General features: G+C 41.2%; 1 protein-coding gene across 1 annotated transcript in view; it reads left to right on the top strand.

Moving 5' to 3' along the window:
- Window positions 1–24,886, top strand: part of SYNE2 (spectrin repeat containing nuclear envelope protein 2) — a 170,785-nt gene that overhangs the window by 106,799 nt on the left and 39,100 nt on the right. Inside the window, 20 exon segments of the mRNA XM_017738829.1 lie at window positions 960–1,079; window positions 1,232–1,432; window positions 2,129–2,302; window positions 2,886–3,014; window positions 4,749–4,945; window positions 5,161–5,293; window positions 5,957–6,139; window positions 6,552–6,698; window positions 8,317–8,493; window positions 9,766–9,921; window positions 11,336–11,485; window positions 13,806–13,982; window positions 15,166–15,299; window positions 15,863–16,067; window positions 17,998–18,177; window positions 19,591–19,716; window positions 20,229–20,383; window positions 20,728–20,875; window positions 21,998–22,092; window positions 23,343–23,577. Coding sequence (XP_017594318.1) covers window positions 960–1,079; window positions 1,232–1,432; window positions 2,129–2,302; window positions 2,886–3,014; window positions 4,749–4,945; window positions 5,161–5,293; window positions 5,957–6,139; window positions 6,552–6,698; window positions 8,317–8,493; window positions 9,766–9,921; window positions 11,336–11,485; window positions 13,806–13,982; window positions 15,166–15,299; window positions 15,863–16,067; window positions 17,998–18,177; window positions 19,591–19,716; window positions 20,229–20,383; window positions 20,728–20,875; window positions 21,998–22,092; window positions 23,343–23,577 — 3,222 coding nt within the window.

The following is a 24,886-nucleotide window of genomic DNA, read 5'->3' as shown; positions in this document are numbered from 1 at the left end:
GGGGGAAAGGAGGGGGTTGGTTTTTTGTTGTTTTCCCCCCCCCCCCTTTTTTTTTTTTTTTTTTTTTTTTTTTTTTTTTTACTACACCCCAATCCATACTCAGACCTAATTGCAGACATTTTAGTGGTTGGAGTGGAGGAACTAGTCTCTCCACAACCTCCCGGAGCAAATACACCTCACGCTATGGCAGGGAAGAAAAAGAGCTACACATGTTATGCCTTTTCTTATGCCAAACTACCTTTTCTTTGTGGGAACAGGACTCTTGTATTTGTATTTTCTCATGCAGCATTTATGAGCACTTTATCATATGGAATTTGACCAGTTAAGCTATTTTCGTTGACCTTTATTGGGATTAGCAGAAAATTAAAAATTAACAGACTGCATACCCTCCCCAGAATGGTCATTGGCCATTTACCTTCTTATTACCAAAGCGAGGAGGGTGTTCTGAAGCTTTTTTGGTACAGCAAGGCTCATAACCTTGCTTAGAGGCATAATTTTCTGCCAGACTGAGAGCTGTGTTCCCTGCTGAATTCCCTAGCAAGGACTGGGTGTATTCTGTCAGGTAACCACTCTTGGAAAAGGAATGCCAGAAGTACATAGCTTTCCTTCCTTCAGAGGGATCCTGTCTCCTTCCCTGAGTATTTCTGAATCATAATAAAAAGCTGTGTTTTCTGAGTCCATGATTCCTTTTATTGGCTGCTCTTGAATTAGTAGATGGAAAGGCATGTTGAATGTTGTCCTGAGATTCACAAGACCTGAATTCCCTTCATGGCTGTGCTGTGTGAACACAGTAAGTTATGCCATGAACTGTTTTGTCCATTTAGTTTGTAAACTCATTGGATTTCCTGAAGTGCTAGCACGGGAGAGATCCAGGCATTGGATGCACTGCACTACCAGTGATAATGAAAAGTTTAATGGAATGGAACTCTTCCTAATGGCTTATTTTGTCCTTCATTCAGAAAATTGATGCCTGTGCTGTGGAGCTGCAAAACTTTGAACACCAAGTAGCAAAATTGAGAGGCCATGGAGAAAGATTGCAGTTACCTATCACCTTAATCCAGGAAGCTTATAAATTAGAGGTAAGAGCACAGTTTTGACTTACTCAGCAAGGTTTGATTCTTCTAAGACATGCATTTTCAGCGTCAAAAGGCTGAGGATTATTTTGTCTTCTCTGGGTTTGTGGGATTCATTTCTGTCCTTCACGAATCACTAAACTGCATTTGCATTGTAGGATGTTCTGGATGACATGTGGGGGATCCTGAAAGCCAAGTATGTGGAGCTGAACTCCCCTTCCATCAGTGAAAGCCACTATGAGGACTTGCTTCGTGGGTTTGCAGAGCTGGTAGCTGTTGGAAGAGAGAAGATGGCACAAGATCCAAAGCAACTAACAAAAAGCAGAGCAGCTCTGCAGTCTCACCTGAAAAATTACAAGGTATAAGTTGTTTATCACAGCACTGCTCAGGTCAGCATAGCAAGGAGCACTGTTTTCTGTGGCTGGTTTCTCTCCAGTGTAATGGAGGAGAGTGACTGGATCATAGCAAAGGGGAGGGGCTGGAGTATGAGCAGGAAACAAAGCCAAGTTTTTCAGCAGACCAAAATAGTACCGGTTTTGGTGATAAATTGCTACTTCTGTTTACCTCAGAACACATTGATGTGTCAGAAAAACACATCCTTCTTATAGATATCCCAAAGGATTATGGTGTCCTGCTTACTACTTAAGCCTTAGAACTCCTTGGTGTCCCCTGGCACCCAGGTGAAACAAACTGGATAATGACTGTCTGGTGATAACTACCTCATGCTAAACTATGGATTTATTTATAGCTAGACTCTTTCTTCCATCATTTTCCTACAACATCCATATAATGTCATACAATTTGAAGGTATTAATGTAGATCTTTCTCTTTCAAAATGAGAACATTGAATGCAACTGATTCTGACTAAATGTAAAATAATCAGTAACTGCCCATATTGGTGGGATGCAGAATTTGCGTAGAAGTCTCCTGACTGCAACCTTGAGAGACTCTGAAACTGGCTTCTCAGTGAGTCTTCTCCATCTTCCCCTGCTTGTGGGAGTGTGATCTCTCTTAGAGCTGACAATGAACTGTGCTTTAACTTGGGGTTTTTTTAGGACTTTTTCTGCAACCTCATGACACGCATGGCTTACATGGAAGCGTTTTCCAAGAGAGTGAGTCCTGCTGTCCTGCAAAAGAGAGAGGAATTCTGGAGAGAGCTGGTGAATGAAGTCAAATTGCTGGAGCAGAAGGCCTGCCAGTATGGTATACACTTAGAGAGCCTGTTAAAGGTAATAAGTCAAAAGACACCCAAGAGTAAAAAAGCTGGAGGGAAGGAGAAAAGTTGCATCTAGGGCAGCTCTTGTCCCACCTGTGATTCTTTGGCTAGTCGGTGTCCTTTCCTGTTTCCACTGGACAGCAACAGTCTATTTATTACTTATTCTATGTGTGTCAGTAAACCAACTTTCTTCTTGAAAATCTCTGAAAGTGATTTCATTTCAACACTTTAGGACTTCTTGCAGTGACTTTTAGTGCCTGGACTGACAGAAGAGCCCTTTAAGGCAGAAAAATACCAGCACCACTTTAAAATAAAACTTAAAAAAATTAACAAATAATCTCAGAATATCCCTAGAGAACAAAAATTGAGCACACCACTTTAAAATAAGAATCCTTGAAGATATTGGAGAATGAATAATTAATTCATCTGTGGTAAAATCATGTCTTACTTCAATATTTACATATTATTCACCTATTTTTGTGTTATGTTTCATTAAAGCAGAGCTGCTGATGCTAGAGAAGGCATTAAGGCCTGAGTCTGGTGTATTAAAATGCAGATGAATGCATGCTGTGTTAACAATTCAATGTATTTTTTAGGATTGGATGGTATTTGATGAGCAGTGCCTAGTTTTCAATGAGTTAGAGGCACTTGCCTCTGCGTTGCCTTCTGTCAATTTGGTTGAAGAAACTGAAGAAAGATTAATGGAAAGGATTGCACTCCTAGAGGTATTTATGTGTTTGTCACTGCTTTTCTTTGTGGACCAGTAGAACCAGCAAAAGTATTAATTAGTATATGAGGAGGTGATCTGCAGGGCACTGTTTCCTTTGTCTCCTCAGCTGTGTGTGGATACAAGCTCAAAACAGGCTTTGAAAAGTAGGATAAGATTGGGCTGCTAATTTCAGCCAGGGGCTACAAGTCCATTTTAGTGGGAGTAATGACTACAACTACTTTATAACTCAATCTTCCAGTGAAAGTATTTGGGATAAGATGGATGTTGTGCAGGCTCCATGAATCCCAAGAACAGCAGGGGCCTTGGAGTGAGCACAGTGCCCCTTCTCTGTAATTCAGAAATTATTTTCATGCCATGGTGTAAAACCTATGGAAAAGGAGAATCAACGTACTGCTTTCAGATATCTGAAAATACCAAATATTTGAGCCCTTATTGCAGCACTGGTTGCAGCTGCATCTCTGATGACAGAGCTGCATCTCTGATGACAGAGCTACATCTTTATTTGGCACCTCGGCCCCAGCTGGAAATATTTTAACCATTTTTTAAACACATGTAAATATAAGGATATGAAAGCAGCCTTTATGGTTGTTTTATAAAATTAAGAAGAAATAGTTTTCAGTAACCTTGCTGATGTATTTTCAGAGACTGCTCTGCATTCCTCACAGGTTTGACCTTTCTCAGTCTTCAGAGGACACACTCTGTTAGAAAATTTTGAATTAATAAGTGTTTAATAAAAGCAAATTAATGAGTGTTTAATAAATGATTAATGAATGTTTAATGAAGGAAAAAAGGACTGTAGTGATTTAATCTAGTTGACTGCAGGAAAGACATCACTGGGCATGCCCAGAAAATTCTGAGCTACAGTAAAGCCTTGTAATAAATCAACAATAGATGTTTACAGTCATGGTGGCCCTCAGGTGCTTTTGACACTTGTTGCACTGAGGCAGGAGACATGCAAGGTGTGCACAGCCACTGATGTGAAGTTGCCTGTTTTTCTTTGGCTTTTTAAGTTCTTAACTAGCTCTTCATTCTTAAGTCTTTATTTGTCTTCAAAGACTTCAGAAATAAAGTCATAAGGCTGTAGAAGATGTTTGGTGGAGGGTGAAGCTGTGGAGCTTCACAGTTTCAACAACAGAGCAGAATAAAATTCTCCAGGGCTTAATTCCAGTGAGAGAAATACCCCCAGACCTTTGTTTTTTACGTAATGACTTCACTGTCCACTCTTCATTCCTCCCTGCCACCATTATTCAATAATTATCCCAGCACTTTCCTTCAAAACAGTGGTAGCTTTTTTTTTTAAATAGGATAGAGCCTGAAGGAGGAACAGTCACTTTCAAAAGGAGCAAGGGAAGACCATAATTTTATGGTGGGAACGGTCATATGTTAGGACAGTGCAGCTAGATCTGATAGTGTCCATTGCCTGAGGTCTTCAGGTGTCAGAAAAGCCCATCAAATCATAACACAGTCATTCTGATAATGTATGAAAATACATCGAGATTTGTCTTGATCTACCCAGAGGAAGCAAACAAACAAAAAAACTCAAACAAACCCACAAAAACCTGTGTCCCTTTTGCATGTAATGAATTACAGATTCCTATCGTTTGGAAAATAAAATACATTACAGAGGAAATGTGAGATTAAGAAGTTACAACCAGTGATATGTGTTTTTCTAGTTGTGTTTTCTGTCTTTAAAATGTTACTGTTTTGCAAACTTCCCATATTCTGACAGAAAATCAAAAGCAGTGTTGATGAAAAGCATGCCAGGCTGTACCAGATGGTGAAAGAAGGAAAGAAATTGCTGACTGCTGTGAGCTGTCCAGAAATAAGAAGCCAGATTGGGAAGCTGGAAGAGCAGTGGTTGTCTTTAACCAAAAAAGTTGGCCATGAACTACACCGACTTCAAACGTTACTGAAACTCTTGGTCAGGTGGGTCTAACACACAAAACCAATTTGAAGTACCAGCTAGAGATTAGTTTGTGATTTTTTTGTAGATGACAGCTGAAGCCATGCTTCTGCAGGGTTATGCAGCAGCAGAGGTGCCAGAATAGCACATGCCTTCTCACAGGGAAGACAACGTGGAGAGCAAATGTCTCCTGGCCTCAACTACATGTGTGATTTTGTGGTTTTTTTCCTCCTTGTAGCTACAATAGAGACTCAGAGGAGTTAATGAAATGGTTGGATTCTGCTCAGCAGAGAATGAATTTTTGGAAGGAGCAGTCTCTCAATGTGTCACAAGATCTTCCCACCATCAGGGACAACATCAGCAGCTTGTTTGTAAGTCATTTCTGCTGCCAGGTTTAGATAAGACATTCTGAATGAATTCTGGTGAATTCTGGTGAAAATGACCCTTTTGAGAGGGTTTTTTTGTGTTTGCCATGACCATGAGCCACCCACATAATACAGCACTGAATGGCTGTGTGCCCCAAAGCCACTTAACAACTGAACCTGGAGTGTGGGCTCAGGGTACAGGGGTGAAGGTGATCAGCCAAAGTCAGGAAAGAGAAACATGCTGGATTGCATTTCATGTCTCTGCCTGCTCCACTTGGATGACAGGCCAGGAGGTTCGGCCCCAGTGTGAGGCCAGACAGAAGGAACAGTGCGCAGGGGGAAAGCAAAGCGTCATGAAGGTTCGACTCGGTAGATGTGAGCTGGCCAGAGGTATGAGGACTGTGGTTGCTCCCTGGACCTCTGGGTGAAGTGGGGATCAGGATATTCTCAGCCTCTGTGGGAACAAAAGGTGGCATTCAGCACTGTATATCAAGGTGGGCAAAAAAATGCTTTATCTGCCAGAACATGTTGAGCTCAGGTTTTCGGAACTTTGCCATCTTGATAAAATCTGTTTGTTGAGGCATTTCATCCTGTGAAAAAGTGGTTTGTCTTCATTTCAATAGATATATAAATATTTACCCTCTCTTAAATTTCTCCTGTGCACCTCAGACATTTTCTAAGGAAGTTGATGAAAAATCTTCCCTGAAGTCATCAGTGGTGAGCACTGCCAGCCAGCTCCTCCATGTGAAGCAAGCTGATATTGTAGCACTTAGGTCATCTTTGGTAAAGTTTGAGCAAGAATGGGGAGAACTGATTACACAGCTCCCAACCATCCAAGAAAAGCTGCACCAGGTGAGTGAGAGACTCTGCTGCCATCTCTCAGTTCAAGCTAAATAATTATGTTAAAATGTTGCTGCTGGGATTCAGTTGCCTTTTTCTGAATTAGCTGTGCCTTGCTTTCAGAATAACCCCAGTATTGTACTGCAGTTTAAGTATTGCTGTGTTCTTCCTGGGCTGTTTTACATATATTTATTATCTTTACAGTTTTGCATGAATGTCTGTTACAATTAGAAAGAATTTTATTTCAGATTCATGAATTCTAGAACTGAAGTCATTTGCCCCTCTGGAGCACAGGGCTCACTTTCAAGTTCATGCCCCAGTAATGCGATTATAGTGCCTGAGCCTTTCCAAAAATAGAAATGTCATTTTCCTTGGTATTTCTAACAAGCAGAATGTAGAGGATTCATTATATGCTTTACCTCAGCTTCAGATGGAAAAGCTTTCATCACGGGAAGCTATTGCTGAGCTAATGACCTGGCTGGACCATGTGGAACAACAGCAGGCATGTGAGGAGCCAATAAATTCACAATGCAGTGCTGCCCAAGTCAAGAGCCACCTTCAGAAGTACAAGGTAAATGGGAAACTGTAAGTCCAGGCTTGCTGTAAAAAGGATGGAAGCAGCCTACAGGCACTGTCATGTCCTTCCCTTTGCTCTCTAGAGGGTTTCTCAGTCTGAAACATGTTGTAACATCCTCCTTTATAAAACCTTATGCTTCCATGACACACAGACCACTGCCTGTTCTGCAATACAGCTACTGCCTGCTGGGCTGTAATCTCCTTTTCTCATGCTGTCCCATCTGTCTCACTTGTTCTCTCTCCTGCATTTAGATTATAAAATGTGACGAGCAGGAAAGCTTTGCTTCCTTAGGAAGACAGACCGTGTTTGTGCTGTGTTCTAGTCTATCTTTTTAACAAGGAATACCTCCTAATGGAGCTCCATAACCAGAATCCATTTAACTAGAGAACAGGGGGTTTGAATACTATGTGTCATCAAAAGAAATAACCTGCTAGGAAAGAGGGACAAGATGAACATCCTGCAGAGAGCGAGGCTGCAGCAGACTCCTGGTGCTGTTCAGATGTCAGAGCACCAGTGGCAGAGGCTGATTGCTCCAGCCACAGGAAGGATTCAAGCTGTGTACTCCAGAGATGCCAGGGAGCCCAGCCTCTGGGCGTGAATCCCCACAGAGCCATATTTTGCTCTGCCCCTGCAGAGCTGCCAAGCCCTGCTCGGGGCTCACACAGGCTGACAGTTCTCAGTCTGCAGCTGCAGCTCACAGGCACTTTGGTGCTGCACATAAGAAATGCAAACATTTCTTTCCAAGTGCCTTGGTATAGCACATATATAACATTTTGGTCTGTATCATTTGGATTTGGCAGTTGGGACCTGTAGATGAGTTGCTGTTTTTAACACTTTGGATATTTAGAGGTGAGTTTGTAGGTTTATCTTTCGCACTTGTCAGCAAGTGTGGTTGTGTGTGCTGAGAAGAAAGCTGGGATGAGGGTCACAAATTCCTAGAGGGAAGCAGCTATGGCTTCACTACCTCTACTGTGGTATTCCCTTGTGGCTTTCCCAGGCACTACTAGATAAATAAGGAGCCCTTTCCTACTCTCTTCTCCTAATACCCTCTGAAATAAAAAGTCATTCCCTTATATGTGTAGTTTCTCACTCATCTCCCTGGGCAAGAGAGGCTGGTGCTAGAGGACACCTTTTCCTCCCAGATATTCTGATACTCTGTTCTGATACCAGCTATTTTGTTAACAGGAGTAGAGTTTCTTACTGCATTTGCCTATGAGTTGCAGGAGTGTGGCAAAACCTTAGTCTTAGCCTAATCTGGGCCCATGGCAACGTGATGGTTTTGTCCAATGGATTAAGGGCAGGGTCTGGTACCCCTGGATTTTATTCCCTGCTCCATCACTAGCCTGTTTTTACCTTGAACTACCCATGTAATGATAGAGATTTTCTGCAGAAATTTCAGTGGATGACAACAGCTACACAAATACAAAACAGTAAAATTTGAGAAGTATTCCTACAGCCAGGTCTCTTTCAGAAAAATATTTTAGGTCATGGTTCAAAGAAAGTCATCAATGTCCCATAGCCACACCCTGAAGCATCATCAGAACCGATCAGAATGAAACTTCAAAACTGATTGGTTTACATTTTTGTTCTTCCTCTTTTTTTCCCCCTGCAGGAATACATGATGGAAATGAACTTTAAGCAATGGATGGTAGATTTTGTTAACCAGTCCCTGCTGCAGATGAGCACCTGTGACGTGGAGAGCAAGCGCTACGAAAGGACAGAGTTTGCTGAGTGCCTGGGCGAGATGAACCTGCGGTGGCACAGGCTGCAGGCATCCCTCAACAGAAAGGTTGGGTTAAGTTCCCATGGCTTTCTCTCTTACAGCTCTGATCTTGCCTGTGCCACTGCTCTGTATCAGGGATATATTAAGCTACCAGCAGTTTTCCTGTTGTAGCAGTTGGATTTGTGAAAACAGTGATTACTAAGTAAGTAGTGTTGACAGCTGCATTCAGATGGGCACATACGAGCCTCCTGGACAAGATGTAGCAGGGGTCAGTTCCCAGCCCTGCTCCAGCCCTCCTGGGTCACTGGAAATGGGTTACTCTGTGTTGGTGTCCTCCTCCTACAGTTGTTAAATGTGCTTTCCCAATGAAGTGCTTTGAAGGTCAGTCTACATGCAGAATTTTCCTATCAGCACGTAATCTGTTTCTCTGGAGAAAATCTGTTTCAGGCAGTGCCTCAGAATTATTCTATTCTAGTGAGGCTAGAAATAATCCATGCATCCAGAATTAGATGCTGCTGCTTATGTGCCCCAATGCCCAGAAAAGCTGGTGTGACTCATGATATGGAAAAGACGATGGGAAGCTTAGAATCCCCTCTACCAACACATTCCTCTTTTATCTCTGTGTCTCAATTTATACAGCTTTGGGAGAAGCTGCCCCCTCTGAATCCAGATACAAGCACTGCTGGTCAGGTGGAAAATTCCCAGTATTTTTTAGTTCAGAAACCCTGTCAAGCGCGAAGAAACGCTGACAACCCCACAAGTAAAGAAGCAGGCACACAGACGTGAACTGTACAGAGATTGCAACCTCTGCCTGACATCTTGCATTCTATCTACAGAAGACTGTGAACTTTTCTTCCAGAAATATTTTCAAGTGGAAATTTCATTTCCAGCACAGCTGAAAATTTTCATGATGAAATTTCAGTTTCCTCAGGCTAGAAGTTATCCTCTCTAACCATTTTCATGAAATTGCGCTCTAGGATTTAATGGATCCACAGGGCTGAGATTGAAGATAGGAGACTTGAGGTTCCCTTCATCTTAGTAGCCTTGTTGATGGGTTTTAGTGAGAATGAGATTTTCAGACTCCATGTGAATCTGTCCACGTAGCCCAGGGTCCCCCAACTTGTCATGTCTCCCAGCTCCAGAACACACAGTGCCTTGTTTCTTCCCAGGGAAAAGGTCAGATCCTAAAGAGTCTGCAAAACTTTCTAGGTTTTCCTTTCAAAATATTTTCTCTAAAGAGTATTTTCAGTGTAGATTTTGTAATCTCAAATTTTGTCATGGAAGGCGAAGCCCTGTTTCTGCCCACCCATAGATTTAAGTAAGTTTTGTGACTTTCAGATACAAGACCTGGAGCACATTTTGGAGGATATTACTGAGAATGAGAACAAAGCCCAGACTCTGCGCAACTGGCTGGAAGCTCAGAGTGATCGATTGAGATCCTTACGGACCCCAGCGAGTCTGATCTCTGCACAGAACACCTTGGATGATTGCAAGGTAAAGCCTTACATCAGTGATGCCATTGTAAAAACCCTATTTAGCACACTTTGCTGAATCCAGACTAAGGAACTGCACAGATTTTAACAGAAAGAAGTGTAAAGGAAGTTGCCATTTCCCAGAAGAGTTCTACAATGTTGTTTTAATTAAATCATGTTGCATTCAGGTGATAAAGAGTCAGAGCCACTTTTAATATGAGTGGCTATTCTGTGGGTTTTTTTTTTCACCAGTTGAAGATCCATCTGCTGTTGCTTCATGGTATTTGGAGTGTTGTGCATCAATATTGTTGTGTAGCAATATTGTATTCTGAGATACTTCAAGAGAAGTAGTTCTTAGTTCAGCACAGCCATGGCAGAAGCTATCAATCCCATTAGTTTGAAGAGCTCTGTGATGGAAGTGTCATGGAAACTACTCAGTCCCATTTGGAGAAACAGCAACCCTCTCTACTTGTACCCTAAATTGTAGTGTAGTCTGTCTGCAGCAGCCTCAAGGATCTGGGTGGGCTTTGTTGTGTTTTTCTAGGCATCAGATCCCTCACAATTAATACAGGTGGCAGCCAGCTAATAATTGGTTCCTGTTACTCTGACAGTCTGCTGTTTTCATTCAGTACAGTGTTCCCTCTCTATTTTTTTAACGTGGAATATTTGTTCTTTCATTGCCATGGTTACATCTCTCTCTTGTAGCAGACTGCTTTTATTGTCTGGAGTGCTCTGTTACACACTGAGTTACTTGTGTCTCTGAAATGTGTGGAGGGGCCAGAATGGAAAAAAGACACAAGGGTAGCTTGGACTAAACACTCACCTGCTCACAGCAACACACAGTGCTAGGATACAGTTGGCTAAAATGTTTCATTAAAATTCATTTTGTCAATAAAAATGAGGTCCAAATTTGAAAATGTTTTGGGGGTGGTCAGTGAGAGGTGAAAAAAGGTCATGGCTTTAAGTGTAGCATTATAGGAAAATGTCATGGCCCATTGTGGCCATTATCATTGTATCCATAACATCGGTAGTTCCTCGCGTTGTGACGAACTCCCTGCTGAGCTTTCCCCAGCACGTCAAGGCTATCTGATAATCTTGCTGGTCGTGTTGGGGAGGGAGTTATTCTCCCAGGTATCTCCATTCATTAGAGATTGTTCTCACTTGATTTCACTGGAATTTATTTGACTGGAATTTCTCCAATGGGAGTCCCTCTGAGTAAAGGGACAAACTGAAAATAACTTCCTAGAAGTTGTTAGGATGTCAGGGACTTGCCCATTGCAAAACCAGTTCACATTTAACCCTTGCCTGACTGAAGAATTACGCAAAATTGGTTTTAAAAAAGGAATGTTTATCTAAGCTCTTCATACAGAAGTTTTTTTTCTATGGTCTCATTAAAAGATCTTATTTATCTTCTTTTTTTTTTTCCCATTATTTAGGAGCTAGAAAATCAACTTACAGCTAAATCCAAAACTCTTGATGAGCTCAAACAGGGTCTGGCTTTGAATGGTAGTGCAGAACAAAGCCCAGAAGCTCAGTCTCTCAGGATAGCTGAGCTGTGTGAAATGAAGGACAGCATTGTAAACCAGGTAAAAGCCTTGCTTGTGTTCAGGTTTCCTCCACTACATGTTCTGACCACCGGTGTTATTAATCTTCCTAGGATGGCAGGAGCTGGTACAAAAAAAGTGCAAGGTATTCCTTACTCTTTACCTTCCTAAGAAGGTAATTTACTGTAATGTGAATTAATGTATATCCAAAGTTGGGAGATAAAAATTGGTCTGATCTTGAAGCAGTTTGAGTACAAAGGGAGGAGGAACAGATCCCCATCTGCAGTTTAAGAAAATAAAGAAATAGCACTGCTATTTTTCTGTCAGGCTGAAAATGGAGACCTTAAACTCTCTTACTTGATCACCCTGCTCTTTCTCCCCTGTAGTGCAACTGGTAGAAGCTGCCTCCTCTGGCCCTGTTCTCACTACAGCTTTTCCACCTCCCAGTTACTCTTTCATCCACACACTGGGATGGCTTTTGCCATCTCCAGATCCTATGTAGTTTCCAGTTGCTTCAAGGAGAGTCTGGCAGATTGGTTTCCCATGCAAACTGACTCCCCAGAAGTTTGTATTTATAGTTATAATATCTTTATCCTTGGAGCTGATCTTTTTTTTATGTGGATGTAATTGATAGGTGCAGGAGAGATAATAATGAGTACATTTATAGATTTAAATTTGTGATAATAAATAGCCATGTACGGTAGAGAATTATGCGTGATGGAGTGATTGTGTTTCTAGTTAAGATTGCTTTGCACTTTTTGTTATAAATTCCTTGCCTTTTTTCCTCAGAACTTTGTGAAACCTGAAGCCTTTTGCTTGAACTCTTCCACAGGAGGTGTGGATCCAGTTTTGATCTGCTGCTTCTTGGTTTAGGTTTCAGCAGAAAGGATGTGATTGTTTCTTACCAAGAAAGCAGGGAAATTTATGTCTATGTTCAAGATGGAAGTTTTTCCTTCTGATGTCTAGCTGGGGATAGAAATAGGCAGGATTGACAGCCTGGTGCTTTTTTCTTCTTACAGTCACCATGGGTCATGTTAATTTTAGGAATTTTATGACTTAACTACCAAACTTGCAAACTGCAGGATGTTCTTGGAGCTGAGCTGTCTGTGTGTGCAGTGAAACAGCGAGTGCAGACTCCTTCCCACGGGTGACTGCTCACATCAGAGCCAGGCAGAGATTTCTAATACAGGGCTAAGGAGATGTAATACCTTGATTAAATTGTCTGTAGGTTGAGCTCAAGCCTGTGAGTCTGTGGCCCAGAGACATTTCCTGGGAATGATGTCTTTCCATCTTCCTTGTGTGGGCAGTAATTAGCTACAGGCTACAAAAAGCAATTAGAGATTCCTCCCACCTATAACCATGATTCAAAAGAGAATAGGGATGATTAATCCACCAGCCTGTGTGTGCTTGAAACTAGGATACTAGGATAAAATTATCTATGCAGTCTGTTTAGGGTGAACTATGGTGTGGAAATTTTTTCATCTTCCATTGTGTGGCTGCATAGCCAGAACTGAAATCTGGCATCTGGCTTTTTTCAGGTCTCGTGGAGACATGGTTGTTTGTCTGCCTGGTTTTCATGCTTTTTTTCCAAGCATGACTGAAAATAGGTACTGAACTAGATGAATGTTTTGTCTAACCCAGGACATGCCTTATGTACTTCCCTGAAACAGAAGGATAAAAATGGCTGAACAAGGACAGTTTTGTGTTTTCAGTGTCTAGGAGTCTGTGGCAAAGGGAAGCCATGCCTGCCCCACATAGATTAGACAACTGTAATAATGAAAGAGACAGAAAATACAGGGGATATCCATCATTTAATTTTGTATGAGAATCCTGAAGTTGCTAGCCTGGGATCCAGGGGGGCCTGCATTATTAGAGCACAATGGCATAAGAGGGATGACAGCTCTCAGAGTATTGTGGTAGTGTCTTCTTCCATTCAAACCAATTTCTGTTCAAATTGTCCTTGAAAGGAAACTTGATCTCTGGATCAAACTATCTGCTTCCTAAGAAGATTAAGGCTCTCAACTTCTTCCCACTTCAGGTTGATTTTGGCAGGAAGGAATAAGCAGTTCATTATTTCAGTACTTCCTGGGGTGTTCTGGTGTTGTGGCTGACAGAATAGTGCTACCTTGAACTCCAGTGAAATTTTAATTTCCATCAAATTCTTACACTTCACTCTAGATATGGTGTACTGCTTTGTTTGAAGCCTGCACAATTTCTTACCAAGTAGGAAAATACTCCAACTTGGCAAATTCTTGCGGATTGTCATGGATTGAGCATTGAGTTTGGATTTTTAAGTCAATTTAAAGGTGATTTATATGTCAGGACTACCCAAGAAATATTAATAAAAATGGTTTGTCTGCAGGTTACACAGCTAAAGGCCTCAATGCAGTCAATACTGGAGCAGTGGACAGCATATGATGAAATTTATGCAGAAGTCAGCTTGATGACAACAAGATATTCATACTGCATAGACCAGTGCAAACCTTCTGGGGAAGCAGCTTCATTGGAAGCTTTGAAAAAACAGGTCAAAACTCTCCAGGTAAAGTTGTCTTATTTCTGTACTTCCTTCTATGCCTTTAGGCAAACAAACTCCATTGAAAAAAAACCAGAAAAATTTATCTGAGCAACTTTTTCCTTATTATAATGACACTGAAGTTAGTGGATTACTAATTTTTTTTTAACCTCCAGAGGCACTGAAGAGTACTTCTAGACTTCTTATTTTATGTAGTGCATGAGTGCAATTTAGATACCAAGGTTCAAGAAAAGAGCACACCAAGTCCTCATACTCCTTTGCACCTTGTATTGATGCTGAGCCTGGCATTTCTGCTTCCTCCAGCACCAGTTCAATTATTCTGTCATCCTCCAGAGAGCTGGAGTCTCCTGCACAGCCTCTGAATGAGTCAGAATGCCAGACATAGATGCTCTGGATCATCCTGCTACTCTGCTTGGCTGTTAGAGAGTCCAAGTGGGGCATCTGGAGTAGGCAGTCAGGCTTGCCCTGAGTCTGAACATTTCACAGCTCTGGCTAAAATCCCCTTACCTGGCTTTAAATGAGTGTTGAAAGGCTGTGCAAGCACTCCCTGTTTCCCTGTAAATAAGGCCTGATTTAGGGTTTTTTTGAGTTATATCAGAAGTGGGGCAGGAGAGACTGAGGCTGTGAATGCTGAGTGTGGGACTCTTGGCAGTAAACCCTGCACAATTGCTTTCCACCCTCACCTGGGCTCATGTAATAAATTAAAAGGAACTGGGTACCTTCTTACCTCCTTCCTTCAACCACCCTGTTTACTTTGAACCTGGAGCAGTTCACAGATATGCTGTAATTAATTACCTGTATCAGGAGGGGGAAGATGCAGCTGAGTCAGGAGGTGTCAAACCAACTTTACTGCCAGTAGAAACAGTGGCTTAAAATAAAAGCATTTTGGTTTCTAGCAAATTCATTTATTCAAGGGTGTGGGTTTGCTAAATGAGCTTTTTTTCTTTAACAGCCAATAAATTATCTCAGTTTAAAATAGGTCTCCTGAGTGTTGTTTTTTTTTTAACTTGGACCATTTCACCTCTCTTAGCTTCCTAATTCTTAGGAACAGGTGTTATATTTTCCGCAAACATTTTAATCCATGCTGCAGAAGTATGGCATTATTGCTGCCCTGTCCCTACCAATCTATAGGGGAAGTTACACTTCGGTCCTTTATTCCCACAATTAATTGCAACAATCCAATTTTCAGGCTCTTCAAGATGAATCAGAGAACAGTGAAGAAAGTTGGGCCAAGCTCCAGGCTGCTGCCAGTAACCTGAAGAAGAACTGCTCCCCCTCCTTTGCAGAGATTATTGACCAGAAGTGCACAGAAGCACACACTAGGTAAGCCTGCAAAAACAGACCCCAGTTATTAGTATTTAAAAAACCCAACTTCTTGAGGCAGGACTCGAACATCTGTCAGATTTTTAAATCTATACTGATGCAACTCACCTGTCTGAGAACACCTGTGTGAGGAGTAAAATCACAGAATCGTGGAATGGTTTAGGTTGGAAGGGATCTTAAAGATCATCCCATTCCACCCCCCCTGCCATGGGCAGTGTGAGGAGTAAAATCACAGAATCGTGGAATGGTTTAGGTTGGAAGGGATCTTAAAGATCATCCCATTCCAACCTCCCTGCCATGGGCAGGGACACCTTCCACCAGACCAGGTTTCTCCAAGCCCCATCCATCCTTGAACACTTCCAGGGATGGGGAACTTGGACCTTTTACCTGGATACCTTTTGTTTGATGGGTCCCACAGTAGCACAGTCCCTGTGCTATAGCAGCAGGTTTTCCAGGAACATGGGTGTGGCTGCAAAGCAACTCCCACAGGAATCCTATGACAAATCATATTCTGGAGGAGAACCTACTAGGAAAATGCTCTTAATCTTTTGGTATTTTGGCAGGTGGAACTCTGTAAATGAAGACATCACAGATCAGCTGCGGGCAGCACAGGCAGCTCTGCAGCTTTGGGAGCCCTTTGATGCTTTGTGCACTGAGACAGCAGCCAAGTTACAGCAGTACAGCCAGCAGTGTGCTCAGCTCTTGGATGCTCCCGTGCCAGAGGAGAACATGATAGAAACCCTGGAGCAGAGGATACAGGACATGAAGGTACATGAATAAGTTTCTGCTGCCCAGTACAAACCAAGATTTATTTTTGAGAAACAAGTCAAAAGAACACCACCAGTCCAGTCAGTGGAAAAGATAAAATCTGTGGGTTTCTTCCATGAATAGGCACCTTTGTATTTCCTTTGAACACTTTGACCAGATCCTGAGGCCAAACCAGAGTTAGCATATGATGAGAAGAGAGCAGAAAGGAGTCATATTCCATCCCTGCCCCTTTCTGCTCTACCCAAAGAATCAGGCCTGTGTTAGAAGGAATCACTGAAAGAAAAACGATTTACTTTATGGGGCATTGCTTGGGAGGAGGGACAATATCTACTAGAACAATAGCTGGGGGAAAAAAAGCAGTTTTCCTGAGCACAGGACAATCCTGAGGTCCTCCACAGCCTTCAAAATGTTTTTAATTGGATTTGGTACTGTGTTTTGGTCTGGTCTGATGAGTTCACAGATTCCTGAGCTTATTAGATTATTCTAAATGCTTTTGACTTTAGGCAAATGAGATCTCATGTTGAGACCACAGGGTACATTGGACTCTCTCAGGCAGCAAAGCTGTCATTAGGTTCTGACATTTTTGGTTTCTTCAGATTGCAATAAAGAAGTATAATAATCCTTAGGACAGAGCAGTGATTCATCCTGCTTTATGAATCTCTAGCCACGATTGGAAGAAGTCCAGAGTATTCCATTTTGCATGTGGCCTAATAAGAAGCTTTACATTACAAGAAAGAGAACTCATGTATATCTTCCTTTGTCAGAAAAATCTGACAGCAGCAAAGCCTAGACCAAAGCATTTTTACTTTCTTCGAATGGCTGTGACAGAAATTCACCAATATGTCAGCAAAAAGGAATTTCCTTTTCTGGAAATTTTTGGGGAGAATGTTACACCTACTAAGGAAGGCATGGCCACCTGAATGCCATTAGCACTGTAGATCCTGTCCTGGTGTGTGTGGGTAGAACACATGGAATTTCTTGTGGGTTTTTTTAAGGGGTGAGTTAAAAGAATGGAGAGCAGCGAAATGGTATATGAGTTATGTGTCTTTGAATATACATGTGCATTACAAAATTGTATTTTAATCCCTCTAATCTTTTCCTCTTTATATATCAGGAAAGATTATGGTTTTATAGATTTTTGTCACCACAAAAAATAAAAATAAAGTCCTATATAGAGAATAAGAAATCCAAATGGGTTATTAAACAGCTGGAATGGTATTTTATAACATGATCCTTTCAAACAAAGGGGTCGAGAAGCAAGAGCCATTTTGCTTTTTAGAGAAATGTGTGTGCTCTTTGCTATTGATCAGAAGACAGCTCATTAGTCTCAGAAAAGACAGTACATAGTGGCTTCATTTCAGGGGGTTTCATGGCTAGAAGTAAATTTCACTTGTCAAAAAAAAGAAAAAAAATCAAGTACATTGAATGAGTCTAAAATTGTTCTTGTACTGCCTTTAGAGTATAAGTTTTTAGCATCTTTCTTAGTAAAGAGGAAAAAATAAAACCAAACCCATAGTCCTCAGTCACTAAGGGATCCAAAGTACTGGTATGTTTGTAACTAAATAGCATTCCTCATTTGCAGCATGGGCCAGTTCCTCCATCTGCTAGTGTACACACGTCTTGTAGAGAGGGATATTCTGATTTCCCTCCCTCATTTCCTGTGGAGCAGTAGTATCCCACTGCCTGAAGTCACTGGTGTTCCATTGAACTTTGAACTGTGCCTTTCCCAGCACTGCACTCAGTGGATGCAATTCCCATTGTCCTCCAAGTAAAAGACTGAAGCTTTCACCATAGCTGAGTTTGGCTCCCAGATGGGATCAACAAAAAGAGTTTAGTTACAGCAACAAAAGATATCAAATGAAAGTGGCACATGAATGATGATCTGATTCATTTACTGACTTTTTTTTTTCCTTTCCCCTTCTCTCATCAGAATTTACAGCGTGGCCTTCAAAACATAGCAGGATGCCGAACCCAGATTTATTTGCAGGCTGACAGGATAAAACAGCAGGCTGGCACAGCTGCTGAAGCTATTCTGATGGAGAAGCTGCAGCCATTCCAGAGAGCAACCTATTTGGAAAAGATGTTGCAGAGGAAGTTGGATGAACTTCAGGTTTGTTTGGGTTTTTTTTAATATTAAATTAGCTGTCAGTGTGGGGTAGCTTCTTCACTAGAGCCCTGTGTGAGCCACATAGTTCATCAGAACAGTAAAGTTCTTGAATTGAAATTTCAATTAAATAAAACTCAGCAGGATGATCAACTATATAAAGAAATAATACATGAAGCCAGAGTGACAGGTGAAGGATTTCACCCTTACCTGCTTGTGTTGCTCTTAACAGCCTTTGTAAGTGGGCCTATTATCCCCAGGACCCTCAGATGATTAAAGATTAGGAAAAGTATTTATATTTTTTTAACACTGAAGTAAGTTGTAAACTTTCTCAGCTCTGCCTTGAACAAAACATATGGCCTTCAGTTTTCCTTGGTAAGAGTGCATGTAGTGAACCTAAAACCAAACAGAAAACTGTGGCATTTGATGTAATTCTGAGGACCAGATTCACATTCCTGTTCAGGCCAAGTGGGGAGAGACCTGGATCCAGGAGCTCTGCTCAGAGGAGTGAAGAATTGACTTCTCCTCTGCACAGGTATTCCTGAGAAAACTTCCAAGCAAATGTACTGCTGAACATTTACTGGTGTAGAATTAGTCTGTTCCTATGGAAAAAGTCTGGTTTCAATGAATTATTCTATTTTAAAGTAAACCCAAATTCATCAAGAAATTTGAAGCCAGCTCTATTTTGTGACTTCATCCACCAGCAGAGTTAAGGGCTGGAAGCCAGAAATCTTTGTGAAGATAACAGGTTTCTCATATTCCCTGTGAGCTTCACGCTGCATGAGAAAATGCATTTCTGGGTAGTCATTTTCTCTGGTGTAACCCTGTAGTATTACCACAGTAATCTCTCTCCACACACCAGCTTTTGCCATTCATCCCTTGTAAAACTTTTGTTGTGTAAGAGTTCTCAGAGATGTGGAGTTTAATTCTGGAAAGAAAGAAAAAGCTTTCCCAGTGCTGTTCTGCTAAAGGAAAGTTGCATTCCAGCCCTACTGATTTCTCCACAGAGCTCATGTAAGCTGCACAGCCTTGGCTGTGTGGGGACATGGGAGCAGGCCTTGTGTGTACTTCAAAGGAAGCTCATTTTCACAAGTTTCTCCCCTCTGATAGCTGAGTTTTGACTTTCCAATTCCACAATAAGCTAAACAGCACAAAGCCACAAAAGGTATCACAAACCCCTATTCCTTTCAGACAATTGTCTCAGGATTTTGAGATTCTGTTTCTTGCTCTCTCCTTTGGGTTAAATTTTCCCCTGTCCAGTTGAAAAATGGAAAAAGGTTCAATAGAGAGTTAGAAATACATTGGAATTTAGGTTTAACATCTGTTTGTTTTCCTGATAATACTGCCTGTTGCTCCTTTTCTTATACTGAATAAGTGTATTAAATAATAATTAACATACATTTTCAATATTCACCCCAGTTCAATCTTCTACAACTGGAGGATTTCAACAACTGCCTTGAAACACTGGAGGGTCGTGTCAAGAATTGCACAGACACTTTTGATAGTCTCTGTCTAGAGGAAGGAGACAACTCAGAATTGCTCATGGTATGTTTGCATTCCCAAATACAAAAAGATACTACTCAGCTCTTGCCCCACTACAAGGTGCTCTTTGTGTCCTGAATGTCACACTTGCAGCACTTCCATCAGAGTAACTATTATTCAGCCAAAACACAAAAAGCAATGATTTAAAAGTTTAGAAACTCTAGATCTGCATTGCAGGCCAAATGCCTGCATGGAAGGGAGGAAAATCACCCAGATTTGGGGGTGATGGGAGATCTTTTTCCCCAGCTTTGCTCTGGAGCTACCCTGTTTCCCTTAATTTAGGGAACAAAGTAAGTCTGGAAGTACCAGGTCTTGAGTATCTGTTCAGTACTGTTGGAAAAGTGAGCCTTGTGTAAAAGAATGACAACTTTTTTGTTTCCTGTGTTTTTTTGAAGTTAACACAGGAATGTTGGGGATTTTCATGTTAGTGTTTTGGAGAAAAAGCTTCTATATTTCTCTGACATGAAAGAAAGGCAGTATTTTTTTGCAATAATTTATTTTTTCTTTACTTCCAGAATCAGACACTGGAGCTTGCTGCACTTTCTCCAAGCATAGAGAGTTTGAATGAAGCAAGCATAAAGCTGCCACTCAGTGACTTCACCATGAAGAAAATGCAGAACCTGACTCGGCAGTGGAGTCAGAAAACAGCAGCTGCTCTGGAATGTTGCAGGTCTGAAAGGCAAACAAAAGAAATCACTAGTAATAATTTCCTTTTCTGTGAGAAAACTGAAAACCAAGTTAAAGTACTGGAAGTCTTGCAGTCTGTTCTCAGCTTTCTCAGGGGCTTGCCAGGTGGAATTCTGCCCTTTCAGTTTACTTGATTTTTCAGTGGCTATTTGTATTCCAAGTCACTTGAAGCAAGAACCTGGATGTTCATAGGGAAAAAAGGGAGCAAAGTGCCAAGTGAAACCTCCCACTACGTTAATGTTATTAACTACCACATTAGACCATCTGTAAACATACCCAGAAAAACAATCATCACAACAGTTTCTGGTTATTTGTTTTGTTTTACAGTATGCTTGAGGGAACTCAAAATGATGAGAAGAAATTCTTTCAGAAATGTGAGAAGTGGATGAAATTCCTAGAAAAAATGAAAGAAGCCTTAAAAACTGATATTCCAGGGCGGTTTGAAGAACTGCAAGAGCAACAGAGAGTATATGAGGTAAAGCTAACTCTAAAAATGGAAGCAGCATCTTGAATGATGAAGGCAGGGGGAAATCACTAGAAAATGCTCTGCATTTTGAAATTAGATCTGGGCAGGATTTTACAGAGCATTTCACTCTTGAAATGCCTATTAAGAGTAAAACTCTGAAACATGAAAATCCTTTTCCAAAATGGACAGATCCCTTTTTTCAGGGATCAGACCTTCAGGAGAGATCTTCAAGTGTTGTGTCATGGTAGTCCTAAATTTCTCCAGCCCTGAGGTGTATTTCTCTGCCTGTCCCAGAGCACTGGAGCCTGTGGCAACTAACTGGATAGTTTGCTGGAGACCTGGCAGCAATCTTAACAGTTTCTGGAAGAAATGCATTTAAAATAGTGCTTTTGCAGCAAATTTCTGGTTTGACCAGGTACTAGATTTTGGTGGAAATCTGTCTTTGCTGGCATTTTCCCAAACACTTGCTGTTTGTTTTAAAGAGACAGTGCTTCACATTCGTTCAGAGGAGGTGGTACAGTGCACGCTAGCAATGGAAAAATAACCAAAACACAGAAAAGAAAAATTATTTGGTAAATGCTAAAACATCATGAGCTGTTGAGGTGAACCTCATTCCATGAACCACAGCTTCACACTACCCAAAGTACTGAGGCTATTCCCACAGGGTGTTTAGTCCCTGCACGTTAGTGATGTTCATTAGGGCCCACAAAAAGTTATTTTCTTTTTACTTAGACCTCTCCAAATCAATTCATTCATTGTAATGAAACAGCATATAGAATGAACTGTTGCTCATTGTGATAAAGAGTAAATTCACCCTTAGATGGTGGCCTTTTTATGTTTTCTAAAGACTTCTGTCTAGATTGAATTTCTCATTAATGAGTCAAAAAACTTCAGGTTTCAGATCTGTCTCATCCAGCTCATGGTGGGTTCTGCTATCACATATGTGCTAATTCCTTCTGGTATTCAAAAAGTGTGGACTCCCAGGGTGCATTTGGCACTAGCAATGGAAAGTAATAGAATTTTCAGCATTTACAATTAAATAAATGCTGTCGCTTTAGAGGAACAGAAGCAGCTTTCATCAGCAAAAGTTGTTCACTGAATAGTTAAAACTTGTTCTCTTGGTATTTTCAGATACTGCAGACTGAGATTTCCATAAATCAGCAGACATTTAATTCTATCATAGAAAAAGTTCTACTCTCCTTGGAATCAGGAGAAGGAGAGAAAAGGTACTTTATTTGATTTTCTCCTTAAGATCTTGGTAGTTCAGTGAATATGTTGTCTTCCTTGGAATCAGAATTGAATCTTTGCTCTTACAAGGACATAAACCCGAATTCTTGGCTGAGTTCACTCTTTAAATGACCACCTGCCATATTTTGCAAAAGCATGAGGAGGTGTAGTGAGAGAGAAACATAGGTGCCTTGGCCAGACTGCATTTGGGATTGTACCTGGCTGGGCTGAAAACAAAAATAATTGCTCCTGACCAGGAGTCTTTTGTTGTGTACCTGTGGTTGAGAAGCTGCCTTCCCACCGAGCATAATGAGGATGCTGCATATGAAGGATCCTTTCCCTCTTCCTGGACCTCTCTGCTTCTCAGAGTGCAGAGGTGTGGACTATCCACATTGCCCTTGGCACACGTGGCAGGGCATTGAGCCACTGGCCATGAAACCCAAAACATATGGTGCCTAAACCTGTTTTTTATCAGTATGATCTTACACTTTCCTCTTAAACAATGTAGCGTGAGAAACAGCAGGTAATGTTTGTGAGCAGAGGGTCAGGTGTTTGGGGTGAACACATTCTCCTCCCTGCCAGAGCTGGCTGCTTCCAGAGACTTGGCAGGACAGTGTGTGTGCTCCCCTCAGACATGGCAGTATGAAATCCATAGCTTGGCTTAAAACTGCCAGGGAGGGTAGGGCTAAACTAAGCTGCTCTGCTGGATTTTTGGCTTGGAACTACCCCCACAAAGGCAGGGGTTTGTATAAGAGTGAATCTGGGACCATGGCCTCCTGCAGAGAAGGATGGGTTTGCCTTAATCAACTAGCCAGATCTGCTGGATCATCTGACCATGTTGTAAAAGACAACAAAATAACTACTTAAATGGGTTCAATAAATACACAGTTTTCCATTGTGCAGATCAATTTTGCAGCGTAATCAGTGACCTTGTCTCACTTGCATTGACCTTTTTGTTCTTCAGAGAAGTGTTTAGTGCATATTGTGTCTGATTGCTGTACTGTGTATGTTACTGTACCACAGTTGCAAGATTGACCTGCCTTACCCTTTTTTGTATCACGTAAAATGTTGTTTGGATTGCTTAAAAGATAGAATACAGAGAGCAGGGCTGAGCTTACAGCTGCAAAGAGCTTCCTTGCATTGCTGGGTATTATAATTGGAAAACAACTTTGCAAATGGAGAGCCATCACAATTACTGTAATATGCAGCCTTGAGATCAAAATTAATTAACAGCCCTTGTAATTTTCAGGACAGAGTTTATTTCCAAGCTCACGTTGCTGAAAGAGCAGTGGCAGAATGTTATCCGGATGGTTCAGCAGAGGAAGAAAGATATCGATGGACTTGTGTGCCTGTGGCAGCTCTTCAGGAGTTCCCTGCAGAGCCTCAACAGGTTCCTGGATGACACAAACAGCTTCCTTGCAGCTGTGAAGAGCCAGGACTGTTACAGCCTTTACCAGCTTAGAAATGTAATTCACGATTTCAAGGTACAGTGTTTATTTCTTATAAATCTAAAATATGTGGGTTTTTTTCTCTCAGACTGAAACAGCTTCTGTCCAGGAAGGTAAAAAGCTTTAAAATAGCACACTTTCTTGGGGAAAAAATGGTTGCTGACACTTTTTTCTTAAAGCTGAGCACAGATAACAAAACAGTGACATTGCAAAAGGCTCATTATACTCAAGAACTGCTTGATCAGCATTGCCATTTAGTAGCCTCGCGTGCTTTAAAAATCTTATGGATATGAAAATGGAAATTCAGGGTGCCAGAAGATGACACAGACACCCTAGCCAGCAGGTAACTCCGAGGTCTGTGTGCATCTTACTGACATTACTGCTGAATTCAGGCCTTTTAGTTTGCCTGGAGGAAGGTACTTATGTGGTAAGACAGGCCATATAGGTCCTGTGTGTGCAGGGATGGGCAGGAGATGCCAGAAATAAAGGATAAAACACTTGCAAGGGAGTCTGTTCACTCCAGGATACACAGACCTGGTCAGCAGTTTTCAGGACAGTAAGTTCTGCATTCTACATGCAGTGGAAAAAAATATTTTCCTTTGTTAATTTTGGATATTTCGGTCTTCCATTTAACTGTGCACCTCTTTGTTTTATAGGAAGGTAGAAACAAGCAGTGAACTTGATGGTTTCTTTTAAAATCATATTATTGAATGCCATTTTCACAGTCCAAGATTTATACTGTGTACCCACATACCTAGTGTTGATGGATTAACATATTACCAGTATTCCATTTGGTGCTTGCCCTATTTATTTCATCTTTATTTCTACCTGCTGTGTAAAGGTGATTTTTAGAAGATTTTACAACTTGGTGCTTATGCTTTTCCTTAGGGAGAAAAGCCAAAAAGTCTTCTCCCTCCTACTCCAAATTGCCATTTTCCTCCTGCTGCTGTTCTACAGAAAGAAGCTCTGATTATATCTCCTTGTGTTAGAGATCAATTTGTTATGGACAAATTATTATTGATGGCTTACTTCACTTGGAGTATGTAATGATTAACAGAGCTGTTGTCTCTGAAAAAATTAGCCTAAGATGTCGATGCTAGAGTTGCTCACAGAACTGAGATTGTATTTTTTGTTCTGAGTAACTCATACAACTGAATTTCCATCTTTTTTTGACTGCTGCCATATTTTACCATATAGATTCAGTCTGGGAAATGGTATTGTAGAGTTTTATAAATCAAAATAGCAGAGAAAATACGATTTTTCTGAAATCAAAGAAGCAGGTAGGAGAAGATCTATTGATTTCTCTTCCATGAATGTTAACAAAGTAGCATCTTGTGAGTAATCT

The sequence above is a fragment of the Corvus brachyrhynchos genome, unplaced genomic scaffold, assembly GCF_000691975.1.
Source record: "Corvus brachyrhynchos isolate BGI_N302 unplaced genomic scaffold, ASM69197v1 scaffold245, whole genome shotgun sequence".
NCBI classification, from domain to species: domain Eukaryota; kingdom Metazoa; phylum Chordata; class Aves; order Passeriformes; family Corvidae; genus Corvus; species Corvus brachyrhynchos.
This window is presented reverse-complemented; position numbering and strand designations above follow the sequence as displayed.